The sequence below is a fragment of the Drosophila pseudoobscura genome, chromosome X (genome assembly GCF_009870125.1).
Source record: "Drosophila pseudoobscura strain MV-25-SWS-2005 chromosome X, UCI_Dpse_MV25, whole genome shotgun sequence".
NCBI lineage: Eukaryota > Metazoa > Arthropoda > Insecta > Diptera > Drosophilidae > Drosophila > Drosophila pseudoobscura.
Genome location: NC_046683.1, coordinates 57,748,913 through 57,769,972, shown reverse-complemented (window position 1 = coordinate 57,769,972; position 21,060 = coordinate 57,748,913). Strand labels below are relative to the sequence as shown.

The 21,060-nt window shown below is 51.4% G+C and overlaps 4 protein-coding genes across 6 annotated transcripts; 2 read left to right on the top strand and 2 right to left on the bottom strand.

Annotated features, from left to right (window-relative positions):
- Positions 1–1,221: 1,221 nt before the first annotated feature.
- Positions 1,222–14,603, bottom strand: rno (PHD finger protein rhinoceros). Of its 2 annotated transcripts, none has more exons than XM_001352474.4 (8): positions 14,346–14,603; positions 13,502–13,838; positions 12,757–13,345; positions 12,428–12,622; positions 12,091–12,307; positions 11,832–12,021; positions 11,119–11,738; positions 1,222–11,028 (listed from the first exon to the last, which is right to left on the bottom strand). In XM_001352474.4, exons 3-8 carry the CDS (start codon positions 13,239–13,241, stop codon positions 2,608–2,610), a joined length of 10,128 nt encoding a protein of 3,375 aa, XP_001352510.4. In that variant the 5' UTR covers positions 13,242–13,345; positions 13,502–13,838; positions 14,346–14,603; the 3' UTR covers positions 1,222–2,607. The 2 variants fall into 2 exon arrangements, with proteins under 2 accessions (XP_001352510.4, XP_015043641.2); XM_015188155.2 differs by having other exon boundaries at positions 14,449–14,603.
- Positions 14,604–14,851: 248 nt separating this feature from the next.
- mri (BTB/POZ domain-containing protein mrityu) lies at positions 14,852–17,219 on the top strand. 2 transcript variants are annotated; one of them, XM_033383341.1, is made up of 5 exons: positions 14,852–15,181; positions 15,351–16,108; positions 16,220–16,417; positions 16,527–16,844; positions 16,902–17,219. In XM_033383341.1, the coding sequence occupies exons 2-5, from the start codon at positions 15,454–15,456 to the stop codon at positions 17,090–17,092; spliced, it is 1,362 nt and encodes a 453-aa protein (XP_033239232.1). In that variant the 5' UTR covers positions 14,852–15,181; positions 15,351–15,453; the 3' UTR covers positions 17,093–17,219. The 2 variants fall into 2 exon arrangements, with proteins under 2 accessions (XP_033239232.1, XP_033239233.1); XM_033383342.1 differs by having other exon boundaries at positions 14,852–16,108.
- On the bottom strand, positions 17,167–21,045 carry Gk1 (Glycerol kinase 1). Its single transcript, XM_001352471.4, has 3 exons — positions 20,602–21,045; positions 17,580–18,710; positions 17,167–17,527 (listed from the first exon to the last, which is right to left on the bottom strand). The coding sequence occupies exons 1-3, from the start codon at positions 20,851–20,853 to the stop codon at positions 17,312–17,314; spliced, it is 1,599 nt and encodes a 532-aa protein (XP_001352507.2). The 5' UTR covers positions 20,854–21,045; the 3' UTR covers positions 17,167–17,311.
- On the top strand, positions 18,932–20,588 carry NitFhit (NFT-1 protein). Its single transcript, XM_002135311.3, has one exon. The coding sequence runs from the start codon at positions 19,084–19,086 to the stop codon at positions 20,479–20,481; it is 1,398 nt and encodes a 465-aa protein (XP_002135347.2). The 5' UTR covers positions 18,932–19,083; the 3' UTR covers positions 20,482–20,588.
- Positions 21,046–21,060: the final 15 nt, after the last annotated feature.

Sequence of the window (21,060 nt, the reverse complement as noted above, 5' to 3'; positions counted from 1 at the left end):
GTAATACTTTATATTATTCCTTAAATAGTTTTGCTTCTTTTCTTTGTTGCTTAAGAGAAGTTGTGTCATAGCGATTTTTTCATATTTAGAGGTTGCTCGAAGGAGTTACGTAAGTTTCAGTATGCACGATTCTTAGCTTATACCTTATCCTTTTATTGGTGTGAGTGTTTCTATGTTTCTATGTCTTTATTTACAGCTAGTTTTAGTTGGTCTGCGGGCTGGTCTGTGGGTCGAACAAAAAAAGAAACGCAACGCATTCGGATCGGAATCCGAATCAGAATCCGTTGTTACGAATTCAGTTTATTGCTTATTTTTGATACAAGTCTGCGGAATCTACCAATAATCAATCAACAAATAGGATTTTTTCTGCCAAAACTACCCAGATTTGGCAGATTTCATCATAAAGTCATCATAAAAGCCAAATTAATTCGAAGAACACCATGGCTTTTGGCTTTTGGCTTTTGGCTTTGGGCTTTTGGCTTTCGCTCTAATTGACAAAGGTTCGTTCTTTTACTGCGGGATCTGGGAAGAATTAGTACATTAGTAGTAGTACACACGTCGATCATCATAAGTATTGATTGGCTTGACTATCTACAAGTGTCTAATAGAATCGACTACAGAAGGGAATAAAAATATTGTGCAGTGTTTATTAGTTTTGTTTTTAAATAAGGCTTTTTTGCTTTTATTAAATTTTTGCTAAGAACTAGAATTAAAATTAATAATCATAATCATTAATTAATAATTAGATTAAACGTAATAATAATAATTAAAAACATTTCTCGCACACACTTATTTACAATTACATAATTATCGAAAACTTTTAAATTTACTCTTGCAATTATTACTCTGTATTAAATTTATTCTTTGCACAATTTGAATTATTTCCTATGCCTTCTTGTGGGTTTTTCTTTTTCCCAATATTTTGGAATTAATATTTGTTGCATTTGTTTCTTTAATGTATTCTGGAGAACTTGTTCCGTTCAATGGAGGCACCACGCCCAATGTGATTAAGTCAATAGGTAATTGAGTGAACAGAAATAGAAATACAGTAGCATGCACAACGACCCTATGGCGATTAGGAGTGGAGTTTCTAAAATTCTAAAATTCTATGGGGACTTGAAAGTCTTTGAGGTCCTGAACTGAAATCTGGAATGCAATCACATCGGGTAAATATCTCCAAGATGGTGAGAGCGCCTCCTTGGGTTTAAAAGCGATTTTTTCTTTGTTTTTTGTTTTGTGTTTGGGCGCGTGTGTGTGTGTGTGTGTGTGTGTTCATGACTTGGCTCTAGCAACAGACCTTTGCTTATAGAAAGCCAGTGTACTTTTGCCTATGTTACTATTGCTTTTACACTTATAAAACGATGAAAAAAAAAACTAAAAGAAACTATTTCATTTGGAGTTTCTTTTCGATACGTCGCGTCGCACTCTTACATTCTAAAATACAAACATTACCCTTGAATTGGGTAGGATAATAAATTGTTAATTTCTTGTTCATCTCTCTAGGTATAGGTATAGGTGTAGGTATAGGTATAGGTATAAGGGTATAATTTGGACGTTGACATGCAATGACTGCATCTTTCAAGAGGCGATGCAGTTACTGCACCGTCAGGTGGCCCGTGTGAAACCAGCAGAAGGCTGTTACGCGCGGATCCCAGGTATAGGGGTATAGGTATAGGCTGGGCTGAGGGATGAGGAAGGGGAGTTATATGCACTTAGATTGCGGTCAGGGACTACCTACCGACTTTGATTTTCGCTAAGAACTACAATTAATGACTATAGGCTACATTTGTTGTTGTTTTTTTTTGTTACTTTTGCACGCTTTTAACAGTTTTTTTGTTTTGCTAATATTTTACGATTATTTTACGCACTTTTGAATTAAATAGTTATTAATAAATAGTTTTTAGAATATGTATATATATATAAATATATATATATATATATTTATATTTATATATATATATATATATATATGCATATGCTTGGTTTTATCGATCATTTGAGTGAGTAGGAGTGGAAGGATTTTTGGGTGAATGGAGGCATTCGTAAACCTAAACCGAGAGCATTTTTGGATTTATAGGTTACACATTCTTTTGCGTTTTGCGATTTGCGTTTTGCGTTTTGTTTTTTAACTTTAATACAGAAATTTACAAAACCTTAAAAGTATAATCTGCTTTTACTAAAAAATGTACAATTAGCTTTACTTGTTTCCTGCAGTGAGGCCTTAGTATACATAATGCTATATATATATATATGTATTGGTATCATCATCATCATCATCATATATATATATATATAGACATGGATCTATATATTGATAATATCTTGTTTACGCTCATGCGATTACAACAAACGTGTTACAGACAGAGGACTAAAGGAGTAGGGTAGAAGGGAGGAAGGAGGCTTACAAACTAACTGTACAATTTAATGTTTGCGAGGGGCGTGGAAGGGAACGGGAGGAGAGGAAACAAATGCTCATTTACAACAAAAGGGGCAGGGCCAGTGCCAGGGGCAGAGGAATCACACAAAGGGACACAAGGAGAAAATGAAATGAATGGAACTGATAGAAAACACACACGTGTAAGCGATTCTCTCGCTCTTTTATGATTATCATCTAACCTCACAGTCTTTTTTCAATGGAAGCAAACTGCCGCCTCCGCTGGCTGCGCCTCCTCCGCTGCCGTTATTGTTGTTGTTGTTCGAATTGCTGTTGCAGGAGTTACTGGATGCCGACCCGGTGCCGCTGGCCGATGGCAACGAGTTGTTGCTGTTCTCATAGTTCCCAACGTTCACGCACAACGGGGTGGTGGCACCTACCAGGGAGGCAGGCACACCCATGGCAGCCACGCCGCTCTCCGGCAGCGAGGTGGAGTCATGCACATCGGCACTCTTGCTGGAGTCGATTACCAAACAGGGCGGCGACGGTGTTCCGCTGTCCTTGCCCAGCAGCGCTGGGGAGGCATTCGCATTCTGGGAATGCGGCGTAAAGCTGTTGAGAAGCAGCCCTTGGGGCGATGTCTCCCCGAGAGGAGCCATCAGCGGCAGCTCGTTAGCTGGAGACACATTCGGCTGGTTTGGATCTGGTGGGGGATCCGGTGGCGGATCTTCCTTCTTTTCAGCCTTAGCGCCGATGATATAGCCTCCTCCCGACAAGTTTCTAGCTATCTTCAGGCGCAGCGGTGCCTCGTTTACCGGCGGCTGCTCCAAGCACGTGATTTTCGCCGACGTCTCGGTCTTGCGCTTGTTGATTCGCAAGATCAGCTTTGGCTTATCGCCTGGAGAGGCACTGGCCGTGTTCTCAATCAACGTGGTGGTCATCGTGGTGGTGGCTGAGCTACTGTTCAAGATCATCTGCTTCTGCTTTTGACGTTTCTTCTCCTTTTTGTCCTTCTTCGGCTTTGACGACTTGGGCCGCTTGCTGGGAGGCTGCGGCATCAGGGCTTCTCCATCTAGAGGTAGGCCGGAGCTATCCTGCTTGTTGTTCTCCTCGCCCTTGTCAAAGTCCTGCATGACTTTCTTACGATAGTTCATGGAGTCCCTCTTGATCTCCTCCAGCGTGGGTGTGCTGTAGTTGCTGGTCAGGCGCTTCTTGGGAGGACAGGCCCTGCGGGTCATCTCATAGCTGTAGCTCTTGCTGTCGCCCGCATTGGAAATGCCCGCAGACGCGACTGCCTCGCTGCCCGACAAGCCCCGGATCTTAATCTTCAGCTTGGGCGTCTGATGATCGTCTTCGCTGCTCTCGAGGGTCTTGCTCCGTCCTCGACGCTTACCTGCACTGGTGGCCGCGCCGGTCTTGCCGTTGTTGTCGTTGTTGCTTCCCGAGCTGCACGCGCTGCGACGTCTTCCATCGCCAGACGCCGTTCCTGCTCCGCCGCCCGAAACGCCTGCGAGCTGTTGGTCCTCCACCAGCACTGAATTGGCGTCGAGAGCGCGCAGTTCCCTGCTGCTGGAGTTCTTCTTGAACCTCTTGGACCCGTTGCCATTGCCGGTGGACACATCCTCCTCCTCCTCAGACTTGCGCAAGAAGTCGGGGCCCAGGGGAAGGTTGTCGGAGGCCGCAGGAAGCCCGCAGGAGCTGTCGTCGTTGAGGTTGTCTTTCTGCACCACGTACAGGCTGAGCAGCTCCTTCTTTCGCATTCGTCGCGAGTTGCCGCTCCCCACGGAGGAAGCACTGACCACCGTGGAGGTGGACACCGTGGTTTGCACAGCACTCGAGGACTGCACCAGAGTGCTGCTGGAGAGGCTCAGGCTGCTGCTCAGGCTGTTCGCCATCGCGCCGTAGTGCTCCCCGGAGTACGCCAAGGGGCTCTTGATCTTCAGCTTCAGCTGGTTGCGGGCATCGCAAATGGACGTTTTGCTGTTCATAATCGTCGTGTCCGAGTCTATTGAGACCTCCTCCGAGGTTGCCTCTAGGGAAGCCTCAACCAACGATCCCTCCATCAGGTGGGTGGCGCCTCCTGTGGCAGCGACACTGGGTGCCATCTGATTGGCCTCTGTCGAGTGCAGGAGCAGGTTCGCGGGCGGTTGAGAGTTTGCAGCTGGAGCTGGAGCAGGAGCGACTGGCGCTGCTGACACCGCTGGGTGCTTGCTGGGCGAAGTGCCAGTCCCTGTTGCCCTGAGGGCCGACTGGAACTGGCGTTCATCTTCCTCGTCGAACTCGCTCAGCGTTTGGTCAGCGGTGCCGGAGTCGAAGGCTCCCAGGAGGTTGTTCTGGTAGGCCTCCTGGGAGGCCGTGCTATGCGGAGCCTCAAATCCGAGATTGTAGGTCCTCATGTCCACGGGCCCTGGCAGCACGGGATGCAGCAGCGGATTCGTTGTCGTCGCTGCAGTGGGCGCTGGCGTGGGCTTGGGCTGTCCTCGCGGGGTTCGTAGCTCGAAGCTTCTGCGCCGATCCCTCAGCGACTGCAGGTTCTCCACTCCTGGTCCCGTGATGTCGTCGTCGTAGTTGTTGAACTCGAAGGGCGTGCCCACCAGGTTGTTGACTATGTGCGTGTTGCTTCCGTAATCCGACATGGGCGGCGGAAGGGGCAAGGCCATACCACTGGCAGCCCCTGCCCCGCGACCTCGTCCTCTGCCTCGTCCCCTGCCTCTACCAGGAGCCCCGGAGCCGCCACTTCCCCTCGGGGCGCGTTGTCGGGGCTTGCCCTGAATCGTGTGTGTCAGTGGATCGTACTTGGATGGCGGCAGAGCCACGGCCGGAGCGGGCGCAGGAGGCGTCGGCGGCTGCGGCTGCACGGGTTGCCTGGGCGACTTTCCAGGAGATTTCCCCTGCGGCAGTTGTGGGGACTTGTTTGGCTGCTTCTTCGCTGCACTCCCGCTGTTGGCGCTGCTCCTCTTGTTCGGCGACTCTTTGGCTGCCACGGCCACCGGCGTCGTTGGCGGCATCATCGACACAACCGCTGCCTCCACGCAACTGCTAAGCAGTTGAGCTGGATGAGCAGGATGGGCAGGATGGGCGGGATGGGCTGGGTGAGCCGGATGGGCAGGGTAGGCGGGAATCTTTCCGTCTACCGGCGAGGCCAGGGCAAACTGATGGTTCGGGGTAGTCGAAACTTGCACGGGCGGAACAACAGGCTGCTGCTGAACGGGCAGCATTCCCAGGCTGGGCGTCGTGTACGGCGTCCCGGAGTACTGGGGTGCTTGTGGTGGCGGTGCCAGTGGCAGTGTTGTCGGCACAGCTCCCACACCCACACCAACACCAGGCACCACGCCCACTCCACCATTGCCGTACAAGCTCGGAGTCGATTCCGTTGTCGTTGACTGAGTGTGCATCATCACCGCCAGCTGGGGATAGATTCCTCCGTTGAATTGACTATTCGGCGTCCTCTGCTGCTGCTGCTGCTGTTGCTGTTGCTGTTGCTGCTGTTGCTGCTGGTGGGTCGGCGTCGTTTGTTGCTGCGGAGCCGCTGCGTTGCTGAACATGGACATGCCGTCAATGCCATTGACCAGGGGAGCATGACTGTAGGGGGCTGTGGGATTGACAGCACTCCCGCCGCCACCATTGCCACTGGCGTAGCTGTTGAAGAAGGTCTTGCATCCCTCCAGCTGCGATATGTTGCGGGCAGCCACAGTTGCTGGCGGCTGGTCGTTGGACTCCGAGACAGAGCTGGGGGAGCTGCTGCGCCGCGCTGCTATGAGATCGTTTTCGTTCCAGCGCTGCATCCTGCCGAAGGGCGACTGCATGCGGGTGTTCTCGTCGTAGTCGCTGAGCTTGTTGCTGTTGCTTCCTGTCCCGGACTGGGCCGTAACCGGTGCTCCGGCTTGGTAGCTTCCGAGACTATTCTTCACGGCCGCCGCAGCCAGGTCCACAAAGTCTGGAGTGGCCCCCGGGACTGCTCCGCCGTTGTTGGAGAGCGGACAGCCTCCCTTCTGGTGGGGCGACTTCTCAAGGAAGCAGCTCAGGGGCGGCGCCTGCTGGGAGTTGCCAAAGTTCACCTGGTAGCCACCGCTTGCTCCCAGATTGTTGCCCATTGTGGCGTTCGTGGGCGTGGCATTCGGAGTGTTCGTTAAGCTGTTGGCATAGCTTCCACTGTTGGCTGTCATCGGCGAATCCTTGATCGTCAGGGAAGCCACAGAGTTCGGTCCCGAGGAGTTGCCATACAGACAGCTTTGTTGCTGCTGCTGTTGTTGCTGCTGCTGTTGCTGTTGCTGCTGTTGTTGTTGCTGCTGCTCCTTCTGGGCGTGAATAATATCCTCGGGGTCAGCAGCATTGTGGAAGGGGAACACTGACGGTATGGCTGGCGTTGGAGGCAACAAGTCAACGGCTTCCTTCGAGCAGCAGTCGTCCTGGGCCTTCCGCTTGGTCTTGCGCAATTTCTCCAGGAGATTTCGTGTGGCCTGGATACTATCCTCCTCGGAGATCTGCTCGCCTCTGTCCAGGCTCGATCCAAGGAGACTCATCTGCCCGGGATTGGGTGGATTCAGAACGCTGGCTAGGCTCGAGGCAAAGTTATTCGCAAATTTGCTGTCCTCCATCTCTAGAATGGTGTCCACAATCGGCTCTAGGACACAAGGGGCCGCTGGACCGGTTGTCAGCACTGGGGCCATGTGTTCCACAGGCAACTGGTCGATTAAGGTCTGATGCGAAGGCGGGGGCTGCTGCTGCTGCTGAATGGTAGAGGCTACCTCGCTTGAGGGCGAGTGTACCATCAACTGTTGTGGCAACGGCTGCTGCTGCTGCTGTTGCTGCTGATCTCCTCCCGAGTTTGCCGAGTTCGAATCCAATTCAATGATTTCCGGGGGATCGGGTGGGATAACCGTCACTGCTGGAGACGACGTTGACGCCGAATACTTACTGGCATTCGCCAACAGCTCGTTCTTCCTCTCCTCCTCCAACTCGCGGGCCATTTCCATCTCGTTCAGGAGGTGCTGCGTGTGATGGGTGTGCTCTTCGTCTGGCTCGTGGCTGCGTCTCCTCCTCCTACGCCTCGAGCGCCAGCGACTGCGACACCGCTCGCTGAGATCACTGCCGGCATCCGACAGCTCGTCGTTGGAGGTGGGCGTGGGTGTGGGCGAGGCAGGAAGTGGAGCGGCAGGCGGTCGCTCGTCGTCAATGATGTCCGCCAACTTGCTGGCATTGGCCGATAGCTGCGTGTGCGTTGGAGCGGTGGTGAGCTCCTCATCAATATCCATGGGCAATTCCCCAGCCTCCGTTGCGGGCTCTATCTCTGTCTCCACCTCGGGCTCGACGACTGGCTCGGGCTCCCGCTGGAGCTTCTCCGGCAGCGGCGAACGAGCTGGAGGCGGCGTAGGCGTGGGTGTGAGTGACTTTCTGGGCGGCGACGCTGGCGTGGAATTGTTGATTTGCTGCTGCTTCTTGTCCAGCATCTTGTCCAACGCGCTGGTAGCTTTTCCGCTGGCCGCCTTCCTCTGGTTGATTTCGTGCTCCAGGTTTGGTAGCTTTTTGGGGGACTCGTCGGCTCGGGACTTTCGTCGGGCGGTCTGTTTCTCTGGCGATGACTTGACTACTGGCGAGGGAGGGCGGGACTTGGAGCCACGTGTTGCTCTTTTGGTGACTTGCTCCGACTGGACTTGCTTCGATCCCTCGTCTGGAGAGGATTGACGTCGATGGGAGTGCGTTTTGGGGGCGCTTTGGGCATCGTCCTGAATGTCAACAGTTGCCACTGACTTTTGGGGTACTCTCTTTGGCGATTTGTTGGTGGAGTTCTGACGTGTCCTTGCAGTTAGAGGCTGTGGAGGCGGGGGCGGCGCGGGAGTTGCGGCGGCTGCTGCTGCGGCTGCTGCCGATGCTGCAGGCTTGTCCACAGATTTGCGCGGTGAACGCTTTGGCACATTGGAGGACACGGTACTGCACGGTGCAGCAGCGCTTGGAGCTGGCTCCTTGCCTGCTTGCCTTGGTTTCTCTGCATCGCTGGCCTGCGAGTCGCTATCGGAGTCACTGCCACTGCCACTGCTCGAGCTGCTGCCCGAGCTGCTGGAGGAACTGGAGCTATCACTGTCCCCGGAACTGGAGCTGGACAGATTGGGTGCCGCAATCCGACGCTTGATCGGTGTTGTCGTTTTCGCTGCCGCTGCCGCCTCCTCCTTGGACTTTCTTCGGTTAGCAGAACTTTCCTTTGGAGTGTTCGGTGCTTCCTTCAGCGAAGTTCTTCTCGAGGGCTTTGCCGGCGAACTCGTGGCTACTCCTAACGTAGTCATCCCCGTCGTTGTCGCTGTCGTCGCCGCTGGCTCCTTCTCTGCAGACTCGTTCGCAGTGGAGAAGGTGGTGTCCTGCAGGGGCTTGCTGCTTTTCAGCTGTTCCGCCGCCTTCTTGGCTGCCTGACGCTGCGGCACATAGGAGACAGCAAAACTGGTCTTGGCCGCGGTAGGCTTTGCGGCAGGAGCAGTGGACTTTGCTTCGGCAGGCGGAGGTGGTTTCTCTTTTTCGGTGCTGCTGGTGGAGGGGGCAGGGGGCTCTCTCGGCACCTTGGGCGGTCTGCCACGCTTTCCACGTTCCACTATCGCTTCTCCAGCCGACTTCGCCGTGGACTTGGACTGCTCTTTGGATCGCACCTTGTCTCCACTTCCGAATTTGTCCGCCTCCGTCGCTTGCTTCGAGCCAGAGTCCTTCAGCTTGTTCTTGGCAATCGTGGTGGCCGGGTGGCTTTCCGGCTCCCGCATTCTATCCGCGGCATCTGGCTGCAGCGTTGCGGCGAGATTCGTGGAGCGCATGTTTTCGGATGCCTTCTTGGCCGCCTGGCGCTGTGGAACCACCAGAAGATCCGCTGGATATGGCAACTTGGCGTTGGAGTTCGCCTTGCAACTGCTGGCTCCTTCTTTTGCCTCCTTTGTGGATTTTGTGAATTTGCTGGCAGCGGCTGTGGCACTCGAGGCTGATTGAGTCGTTGTCGCAGCTGTCCCTGGCACAAACTCCTTCATGGCCGCCTTCGTTCGTATCGTCTGCTGGTTCTGCGAGTCGCTGACGTTGCTCTCGACAGCGGTTATTTCTTCCTGCTCCTTCTCGTTGGAGGAGGAGCTACTCTCAGAGTCGGAGTAAATGTGTTGCCCCATCTTGCGGCCTCCGGTGGTCGGGCCAGACGCCGCCAGTCCCGACGATAAGGCGGCCTCGCGTTGCCGTTCGTTCTTCAGAGGCAGCAGCTCTTCACTTTCATCGCTCGACAAGCTCTCCTCGGCATCTTTGTGCATCTGAGCCAGTCCTCGTGTGTTAGTAGACAGTTTTCTTTTCGCACCCGTTTCGACTGCGGCTCCTGTTCCTGTTCCTGCGCCTGATCCTGCATCTGCTTGAGTGCTCTGCTTTGACTTAGTTGGCTGGGTTCTGTTAGGTACTGTTTTGTTGTATATTGCTCCACGTCCGCGGCCGTCTCGCTCTCGCTCATGCTCCGGCTCCTGCCGCCGCCTCTGCTGCTCATCGTCATCTTCGCTGGAGCTGGTGGCAGATCTTGAGTTCGGAGACGCCGCAGACGCACCCGCAGCCGCCTCACTCTGACGCCGCTGGCGCTGCTTCTGTCGCTGCTCCACGGAGCGGGCGTAGCTTTGCTTTTTGAGAGGACTCCCTGTGGTGGATTTTCGCCTTGAGATTCCGCTGGCCGCGCTTGAGCTTCCGCTCTCACTGCCCGAATCGCTTGCAGAGGAACTGTCGGAGCTGCTGGTGCCGTTCGGCGAGCTGGAATCACCCGATGATGAACTGCCGCTTGACGTATGGGAGGACGCACTGCTCCGGATGTGGGAATGCGATTGCGATTGCGATTGGGTTTTATTGTGGGTCGACGTCCCCGTCGCCGCGCCGCTCTTCGAGGCACGCCTCCCTGCAGGAGGCTTCCCAGGCGGCGCACCCCGCACTTTGGCAGCGGTGGTAGCGGTGGCGGTGGAGGTGGATGTGGATGGCACCTTGCCCATCGCTGCCGGCTTCTCTGGAGAAGATGTGCGGGAGGTAATGGCGCCATTGTTGAGCTTCTTGGTGGGGGAAGCTTTGGCCACCTGCTTACGCTTGTTGGGGGACTGGGAGGCACGTCCACGCCCCTGCTTGCCACTCTGTAGCTTGCCCATGAGCTGCTCGAGGACGTACTCCAGATTCTGGTACTGTGCCGGCACAGTTTGTCCTCCTGCCGAGCTGTAGAAGCGATCGTACAACGTGGGCCCATCGTTGGCATAGATGACAGCGTCCATGTCCAAGGCGGGACGCTGCTTATCGTCCTGCTTCTGCTGCTGCTTGTCCAGGCGCGTCTCGTCGAGCACTCCCAGCTGCTTGTAGAAGACCTGCTCGCGTAGCTTGAAGAGGGAGCGCGAAAGCTTCTCCCTCCGGCTAACCATGTAGCAGAGATTGCGAACTCGCTCCAGATCCTGCCGCAAGTGAACCACCAGCTTGTGGTTCTCCAAGTCCTGCTGCTCCTGCTTGCGGGCTATCATCTCCACGTCCTCGGACTTGGGCGGTATCAGCTCCCGATTGTGGCGCGACTTCCGCTTCAGCTTCCAGTAATTGTATATGGCCACAATGGCATCGTCGTCCACATCGAACAGATGACAGCTGATGTCATTGATGTTCACATGCTTGTCGAACTCCGCCTCCACCTCCTGAGAATGAAAAGCAAAGGGAATTCATGGAAAAATGCGTAACAAAGCGTAACGATCGATATTCACCGATCGATCATCGATTTCACATACCTGTAGACGCTGAGCTCTTGCCTGGTTACGCTCCTCGGAGGTCATGTCGTTCTTTCGATGATTCTTACGCCTGCGTTGATCCTCTCCTGTCTTGCCGCACGCACTGCTGCCCTCGTTTGCTCCGTCGCCTGTGCCCGTGGCGTACTTGTTCGCTTTGTGCATGGAACTCGTGACCGAGGCACTGCCTCCCCCACTTGCACCGCCAGCGTTCTCCTTCTTGCCCTTGCTCATGCTGTGCTTCTGGCAATAGGAACGCAACTTGACGCCATCTTCGGCATTGCCCTCTTCGATGATGGCCCGCATCTCCAAGCCGTGCTGGAATGCGCAGGTCACATGGTAGGCTGTTTTGCAGGGCTTCACCGAGCACTGGATGCAGCTGCCCACGCGCTTGCGGCAGAGCACGCAGACCAGAGACCAACGCGATTGAGGAATGCTTGAGATTTTTGTTATGGGCTCCATGCGATCCACACATCCAATGCTGACTTCTGGTATCCACAGGGCGCAGGAGACGTGTGCCCAGTGCTTGCCCGATTTGTTGGACTTCATGGCACCAGCCTTGTTCGGACAGAGCACGCAGTCAGGCGTTATGCCCATGGAGCAGGTGCGACATAGCCATTGACCTGCAAAACAAGGGCAAACACAAATTAAATGTTGTGGACTATGCACTAAGGACTAGGAGATGCTTCGCTGTCGCTGTCGCCGACGCTGCTCACCTGATGGGATTGCTGTAATGCCGTAACAAGCCTGATGCACACAGATATTGCAATTATCACAGAATACCATTTCGTTGGCCTCCTCGGAGTCGGGGGACCGGCAAACATCGCAGATGACGTTCTCATCGAACTCGATGCCCAAGCCTTCCTCTTGCTTAAGAATGACCTGAATCTGCTCCCAGCAACGAACCTGACGAAAATTCACCCTCAAATGAAGAACTGTTTCGAAGGGTAGGGAACACCCTGAGGGAACACTCACCTCCAGCTCCTCAATGACGCGCTCGAACTGCGTCTCGTTTATGTGGAAAGCACCGCATTGGGCACGATCGCTATTGTAGAGACGCAGCCAGGCCTCGTCAATGGGATCTATGTCGTAGGCACAGGTGTTCTCCGCCAAGGCAACGACATTCGTCAGGCAATGCAGCTCCGGCGAATAGTGCTCGTCTTTGGTAATGCGCAGATAGCGATTTTTCGGACTACAAATTAGATAGGGAGAGAGTTAGTATAACTTCCAAGGTCAATTTCAGGATCAAATTGGGATTAGTGGGATTGGTGGGGACTGTTGGAATTGGTGGATCAAGGATCTTAGCACTCACAGCTTAAAGTCGTGGGCTGGGGACACAATTGGCTCGGGCAGAACGTAAACGCATGGCTCGGGAAGAGAGTCGGGGTTGACAGGTACTTGTACGCCCTTCTCCCACTCCTGCTTCCATTGATCCGCAACAACTAAATACTCATAGTTGGCCAATGGCTCCGAGTCTGGCAATTTCATTGCGCTAATGAGATCCTTGCTGCAAATAGGATGGGAAGAGAACGGAGCTTTTTAGAGAGATTCAAATTCAAAGCAGAACCAGAGGCAGTGGCAGAGGCAGAAGCTGAAGCAGAGCCACTGCCTTTCACCTTTCATCTTTCGTCGACTACTTACCGGTAAAGTTCAGCTGGGGCCTCCGTTGAGCTGCGATTGTAGATGCTCGACATTTTAATGTCTGCCACGGACCGTGCCTGCCAGGAGCTGCTCGTACTCGCCCCCTGCGACTTGCTTTTACTAGACGACTTGGCCAGCTTCGTTGACTTGGATTTGGTAATGCTGCTGCTGCTGCTGGCGGCTCCAAGTAGTCCACTTCCTCCTCCACCAATATCCAGCTCCTGTTCCACCTCATTTTTGCTGTTACTCGATGGTATAACTGGAACTCGATCTCCTCCTGTTGCTGTTCCCGCTGCCGCTGCTGCTGCTGCTGCCGCTGCTGCTGCTATTGCTGCCGCTGCTGTTGTTGCCCCATTGGGCGGTCTACCTTTACGCCGTTTGGTGGGGGGCGGCTGCGGCTCAACATCCTTACGCTGTTGCTGCTGCGGCGGCGGATGATGCGACTGATGATGATGTTGATTACCGCGCTTACCTCTTTGTGACATTTTTCATTGGTGTCGAGTTGGTTTTGTGTGTTTCTGCTGTTTTGATTTACTTCTTCTCCCTCGTATCTTGTGCTTGGTAAGAGAACGGGTTCTTGCTTCAAGACCTGAGTGATTCCAATTCAAAGGAAGGATGAGAGAGAGAGAGACAGAGACAGAGAGAGAGAGATGGAGAGAGCGAGGGAGAGAAAGAGAGAGAGAGAGAGATAGATTGGAGAGTTCAATTGGAATTCGATCATTGCAAAAGCACTTCCTGCACTTACTACATGCTTAAGGCCACAGTTGGCGACACCACACCGGCTGCTGCTGTTGCTGCGCTCTCCTGGTAGTGGTGCAATAGTGGTTATTGTTGTGCCGCCCCTTGGACATGGACGCCGCTGCTGCCCCAGCCCTAATCTTCAGTAGCGACGCCACTTTGCAGTCCTGTGTGCTCAGCACTCCTCTACAGGCGAGTTATCTTATTCCCGCTCCGCTTGTCTTCTCCCGTCCCGTTCGTTTGCTTCGGTTTGTTTTGTTCGTTGTTTTGCACACACTTTGTGCGTTTCTGTGTTTGTGTTTTGCTTAATTTATTCAGATAATTGCCACGCTTATGCTGCTCGTCTGATGTTCAGAAATATAAAGACATTAAAATTTTAGGTTTTTTGCAAGTAGGCTCTGCCTATTAATAAGGATTTAACCATTTTTTGTCCATCCTTTACACCAAAAATACACAAAAAATATAGAAAAACGCTTAAGCTATCGGATATTGTTTAGCTGCTATGACACGCACTCACGCCTTCTCGCTCCCACACAGCACGCTCGTTTTAAGGGCGCGCTTACTCTGTCTATGAGTGCGAGCGGGAGGCAAGCAGGTGGCGCGCGTGTTGCATTTATCAGCTTCTACTTGGCAGCCAACCATCCTCCTCTTCCTCTCTTCTGCCTGTAAGCAATCATAGGTTTTTTTTGCACTTTTTCCCCCTTTTTATTGTCACAAAAGCATTTGTTATTGATGATGGCACACTTTAGATGGGATAGTTTGTACCACGGTTCCTGATACAATAAATTAAACACATGTATCACTACTTTTGTATTGGCCTATGTGAACTGAATTTTGTTATATATTTTTACATTTGGGTTTTTTGCCGCCGCAGACACACACGCGAGGCACTTGTTACTGTGCGAAAACAGCACAGGTTCAACCAATTTTACGTAGCATTTATTTTACACTCACGTTTCACGTTATTGCATTTGCATTTTTGGGGACAATGCAATTTTTATGATTATTTACAAGATTTTCACAGATTTGTCGCCATTATAAATTTTCGACTCCATCTTTGCGTATACACAGGGTTGCATTTGAAAACTTATCGAGTGTGGTCATACTTGGTACATTACAGTGTGCTGTTAAGCGCGAAATCTATTTAGCACAAATCGACAACAAATATATCGTGGCACCAATGTTAATAAACGGTTTCATTTATTTTTTGAGAAGCACAGAAAAATTAATATAAAAGCGCAATAATTTCATGGATTTTCTGCTTATTACCACCCACCCTATCGAATGTCAATTCATGATCCCCTCTCTACGTTACACACCGTGCCATCTCCACGGGCCTTTTGCCGATAAACTGACCACGACATCTCTGTGTAGTTGCCATGTAGCAAAATTCAATTTTCGACTTTGAGAACGAACTTTTTTTATTTAATCTATTTTAAAAGTCATGCAAGTCATAGTCCTTCAAAAATTAGCCCATCTTAAAGAAGATTGATTAATTGATCGAATAAAATTAATAGTCTCCTTAAATTCGCGATTGAAAAGCTCTAAAAGTATCAGTAAACGGAAAAGCTATTGCTGTACCAATACTTAAGTTAATGAGTGTATATTATGTATATATTGCATATATGTATGCATATGCATATGTGTAAAGGGCAATAATCGCACAAATCTAGCTTTGGGACCGGAGGTAATTTAGAGGACTATTGAAGAATCAATGTCAGCGAGAAAAGTTTGCTGATAAGCAAGACAAGCATTGGAGTGGAGATGTTTTTCTATTCAGAAAAGAAAGCATTTGTGTTTGCGCAGGCTCCGCTGTACCCGTAGTGACATTCGTATTTTTTGTTTTTGCACCACAGAACGAACGCAACGCCCTTCTTTGTATCCATTTAAAGTCTATCGAAGTGGTGCGGTTAATCGGAGCTAGCTTTTGCGACGAGGCGCAAAAGAAACACGACAAAAATGTCAACAACTCCCAATTCCAATAGTAGTAGTAGCAATAGCAACAACACCAGCGTTAACAAGCAGCCACAGCAACAACAGCATCAGCACCAGCACCAGCTCCAGCAACAAGACACATACAGCAGCGACAGCAGCAGCATTGAAGAGAACTCTGACGAGGCCGCCGAGGAGCGGAGAAGGCGCATCTCGAAGAATCGCTCCCGGCTGCAACGCCCTCTGAATAAATCTCAACACACAATGTCCAGCGGAGGAGCCGTACCCAAGCACGATGGGAAGTCCCCAGGAGGAGCCTCAACAAGCGGCCAAGCAGCGGCGTCGGGGGGAGCTGTAGGGCGCCTGGTTGTGCCGCCAGAGCGCATTTCAATGCTAGTGGATGGAGTCCGCTTTACGGTGGAGCAATCTCTGCTCACTGCTCATCCCACCACCATGCTGGGCACCATGTTCGGTTCAGGCTTTCAGTTTGTCCACCCCAATGAGCGAGGCGAATACGACGTTGCAGACGGCATCTCGCATTTAGTGTTTCGAGCAATATTGGAGTACTACAAAAGCGGCGTGATCCGCTGTCCCCCGACTGTTTCTGTTCCCGAGCTGAAGGAAGCCTGTGATTATCTGCTGATACCCTTCGACGCCACTACCGTGCGCTGCCAGAACCTAAGTGAGTATGTTATAGGCAAAATGCTCCTCCACGGGCGAACCTCAGTTGTGGCCATCTCTGCTCTTTGCTTCATTTCTCTCTAACATGCCTTCTGTTATGTTCGACAAAAAGGAGGTCTTCTTCACGAGCTCAGCAATGAAGGAGCGCGCCAGCAGTTTGAGCTGTTTCTCGAAGATCTTATACTGCCATTGATGGTGGCCTCAGCACAGCGCGGTGATCGCGAGTGTCATGTGGTTGTGCTTCTCGAAGACGACATGGTCGACTGGGATGAGGAATTTCCACCCCAAATGGGCGAGGAGTATTGCCAAAGTATGTATCTATCAATTGGGGACTAGTCCCGAATCCAATTTTCACTTTTAACTGATATTAGAGGCTATCAATTCGTATAACTATAACACCCTATAAATCCCTACTTCAGCCGTTCACAGCACAGCCATGCATCGCTTCTTTAAGTACATCGAGAACCGGGATGTGGCCAAGCAGGTCATGAAGGATCGGGGCCTGAAGAAGATCCGGTGCGGCATAGAAGGTTATCCAACACACAAGGAGAAGATTCGGCGACGTCCAGGCGGGCGAGCCGAGGTCATTTATAGCTATGTCCAACGACCCTTCATCCACATGTCCTGGGAGAAGGAGGAAGCCAAGAGTCGTCATGTCGATTTCCAGTGCGTCAAATCGAAATCCGTTACGAATCTCGCAGAAGCAAACGCCGATCCTCCCTTAGAATTGGATGCAAGTTCGTAAAAGTCACCAAGGAAAGCCTCCGCTTCCTACAAATCCACTTCCTTTGCAGGTGGAAATCCTATTCCGCCAATTGCTGTGGTCAATCCGAACCCAAACAATGCAGAGCTTGCACCCGTGCCTGCAGTTGGTGCCGCTGCAGTGGTCGCCGTGGACGAGGCAGCCGGTGGGGTTGTGATGCTCAACGATTTGGAACAAGCAGTCGCAGCTGTTGCTGCTGGCATCGTGGATGAGAATGTGTGAGCGACCGGGCTAGACCGAAAGCCGGTAACCGAAGGATAAAACACTGCCAGAAAGCAGCGACGCACAGAGACCCCTTTTTACATTTTTCATCAACACTTTTATATGCAATAAAACTAAAAAGACGAAAGCAGAAGACTCTACTTTAGGCCAATTGCAGGTGCTAATCTAAATCTTCCCGTTGGAAGTGTTCTTCTCTTGCCAGTGTTTGAGTCGAGTCGCTTACGCTCCATCAAAAGCCTCGCGCTCGCCCTGGGGCAGAGTGGAGGTCTCCCAGTTCAGGGATCGATCAATGGCCATTTTCCATTTTTGGTAGCGAAGATTGCGTTCAGTAGAACCTATCGTCGGCTTGACAGGTTCCCTGGGTCCTGATTTGGAAAGGGGAGCCTCCATGGAATACCGATTCTCGACAGCCTTGTACGCTGCCATTGCTGCGCCCTGAAATTTGAGTGGTTAAAGAAGCATTATAGAAAGGTGTGTTAACACTAACCAGCGCTGTTGTCTCTGCTATCTTGGCCCTAAGCACATGAATTCCGACTAAATCCGACTGCAGCTGCAGGAACAGGTTGTTAACCGTCATACCCCCATCGACCATCAGCTTGGCCAGTGGGATCTTGCAATCCTTGTGCATAGAGTCGAGAATATCGCGGACCTGAAAGCAGACCGCCTCCAGTGTGGCGCGGACAATATGTTCACTGGTGGTCTCCTCACTCAACCCACATATGACGCCCCTGGCATCTTGATTCCAGTAAGGAGCGTACAATCCGTTAAAGGCCGGCACAAAGTAGACATCCAAAGAGTTATCCACTGTGGCAGCCATAGCCTCGATCTGCCCGGAGTTTTGAATAAGACCAATGTTGTCGCGCAGCCAATTAAAAGCAGCTCCAGCTATGGACACACTACCTTCCAAAGCGTAGTACGGAGTGGCCTTCCGTCCCAATTGATAGCCCACTGTCGTTAGCAGTCCGTGCTGGGAGTGCACAATGGACGGTCCCGTGTTATAGAGCAGAAAGCAACCAGTGCCATACGTGGCCTTGGCCTGACCTTTAGAAAGACACTGTTGTCCGACGAGCGCTGCTTGCTGATCCCCCAAGTCCGCAGTTATACTTGTCCCCTTGAGAACGCCCTGCGCTAAGCTGCCATAAAACTCTGCGCTGGAACAAATCTCTGGCAAGATGGTCTTGGGTAGCCCAAAGAATTTCAGCAGATTGGGATCCCACTGAAGGGTTTCAATATTCATCAGCATCGTTCGCGAAGCGTTGGTCACGTCCGTCTTGTGGACACCGCCATTCTTGCCACCCGTTAGGTTATACATCAGCCAAGTGTCGATGGTTCCAAACATTGCCACTCCACTGTCCATTGCCGCCTTGACCGTCGGGACATTGTCCCGTAGCCAACGCAGCTTTACTCCCGAGAAGTACGGAGAGAGCGGCAATCCACAGAGGGGGCGCAGGTAGTTGATATTTCTGGCATTGTTAGGAATGGCCTCCAGGAGCTCCTCTACTGTACTCGTAGTGCGATTGTCCAGCCATATTATAGCGTTAGCCAGGGGTTGGCCTGTGTTCCGGTCCCAAATTACGGTAGACTCCCGCTGGTTCGTTATTCCAATCGTGATGATATCCTAAAATGTACATATGTATACATGTATGGGCATCTTTTAAGTTTTAAAATGGTTTAATTCTATATCTAAGCAATGTCTCCCTATCGGCAAAACATTGTTGAAAGGTTAAGAGGTCGCCTAACGTCGTCATTATTGCTGAATAAGAAAGCATTTATAAATTTATATGAAAATATATGTAAGTAATAATAAAACAAGAACAGCTGTTTCTCATTTTTCATGGGTGTGTACACACTGACACTTGCCCCTTTAGCCATTACCAATGGAACGGAAACGCTGCAGTAAACAACAGTAAACATTAGAGGCGATAAGAAATCTAATTGAGCGACGTAACCAGCAAAAATTCCGGACACTCTCTCCCGGTCACCGGTCTTCAATGTCAACCTTAGTCAAAATTATCCGTCAAAGTATTTCCAGCCAAAATCGACAGCAACAACTACGTAAAATGGCGAGCGGAACGGAAAAAATTATAAACGGTCAAAGTGCGACCATTGCCGTGGGGCAGATGCGCTCCACCAACGACAAGGTCTGGAATCTAAACCAGGTGAAGGAACTGATAAAGAAAGCCAAATCTGAGAACGCACAAATGCTCTTTCTTCCCGAATGCTGCGACTTTGTGGGCGAAAGCCGCACCCAGACAATCGAGCTGGCAGAAAGGCTGGATGGGAAGCTAGTGGCAGAATACAAAGAACTGGCCAGGTGCCACCAGATATGGCTCTCCCTCGGGGGCATACACGAATTGAACGATCAGGGGAAAATCTACAATGCCCATGTTCTGGTCAGCGCGAAGGGCGAGCTGGCTGGCGTCTACCGTAAGATGCACTTGTTTGATGCCACCACAAAGGAAATACGGCTACGCGAATCAGATACAGTGTCACCTGGGGAGCGTTTGGAAAGGCCAGTGGCAACCCCTGCCGGCCAAGTTGGTCTACAGATTTGTTACGATCTTCGTTTTGCTGAGCCGGCTGTCTTGCTAAGGAAGTTGGGAGCCCAAATTCTAACGTATCCAGCCGCCTTTACCTATGCTACAGGCAAAGCGCATTGGGAGATTCTTCTGCGTGCCAGGGCAATTGAGACGCAGTGTTTCGTGATCGCCGCAGCCCAACAAGGATGGCATAATCAGAAGCGACAAAGCTGGGGTCACAGCATGATCATCAGTCCCTGGGGAAAGGTCTTGGCCGATTGCGGCGGTGAAAAGGATTTGGATATAGGCACAGCCAAAATAGACCTTTCCACTCTTGACTCGCTTTATCAGAGCATGCCCTGCTTCGAGCATCGCCGCAATGATCTTTACAGCTTGACGGCTTACAACATTCGTAGCAGGGAACCCGACACGGATCGTGCCTTTGCGGAGCACATGGTGGACAAACGAACCATTTTCTACGAATCGGAGCACTGCTTTGCATTTACCAATCTGCGTTGCGTGGTCGAGGGTCACGTCTTGGTGTCTACCAAGCGAGTAACCCCGCGTTTGTGCGGACTCGATTGTGCCGAGATCACAGACATGTTCGCCACTGTTTGCATGGTCCAGCGGCTGCTGGAGAAGATCTATCAAACCACATCGGCCACAGTCACTGTGCAGGATGGTGCCCAAGCCGGGCAGACCGTTCCCCATGTCCACTTCCATGTCATGCCGCGTCGCAAAGGAGATTTTGGTCACAACGATCAGATCTATGTAAAGCTGGAGGATTGCACCGAAAGCAAGCCACCGCGCACACTACAAGAGAGGATTGATGAGGCACAGGTTTACCGTACCTATCTGAGCGATAGCTAACAAGTGTTTGAATAGATATGCACTGTAATTACCTTGTCACATACTTATAAAAATATCCCAGACGGAAATAAAGACATGTTGCTCTATTGACCTTAGCTGAACCTTCAGATCTCGTCTCACCTTGATTTGTCCACCGAGAGAGGTAAGCTTCTTGGTAGCTCCTGCGATGCACTCGTTAACGGTGTTCACTATAACCATGGGATCTTGCTCACACCAGCCCTCCTTCTGGAATATAGAGGGCACCTCGATCTGATGGTAGCAGACAATGTCGTCAGTGCCAGCGCGGAATATTATGAAGCGGGCCGAGGTGGTGCCCTCATCAATGGCTCCCACAAACGGGCCTACAACAGCTGTATCACTTGGAGTTTCCATTTGAACGTTCGACTAGATGTTCAGAGTCCAGAATTCAACAATAATAATGTTTAAACGTTGCTCTTTCCAGTTTGCTTTCAACACTGAAGCTAAGAATTATTGGAATTCTCACAATATTTGTCAAGCTGATTGCGAGTGATAAGGCCGTCGAGCCCTCTCGTTTCTTATCGACAATGGTGAAACCAAAAAACTCGCTCTTCGGAGTAA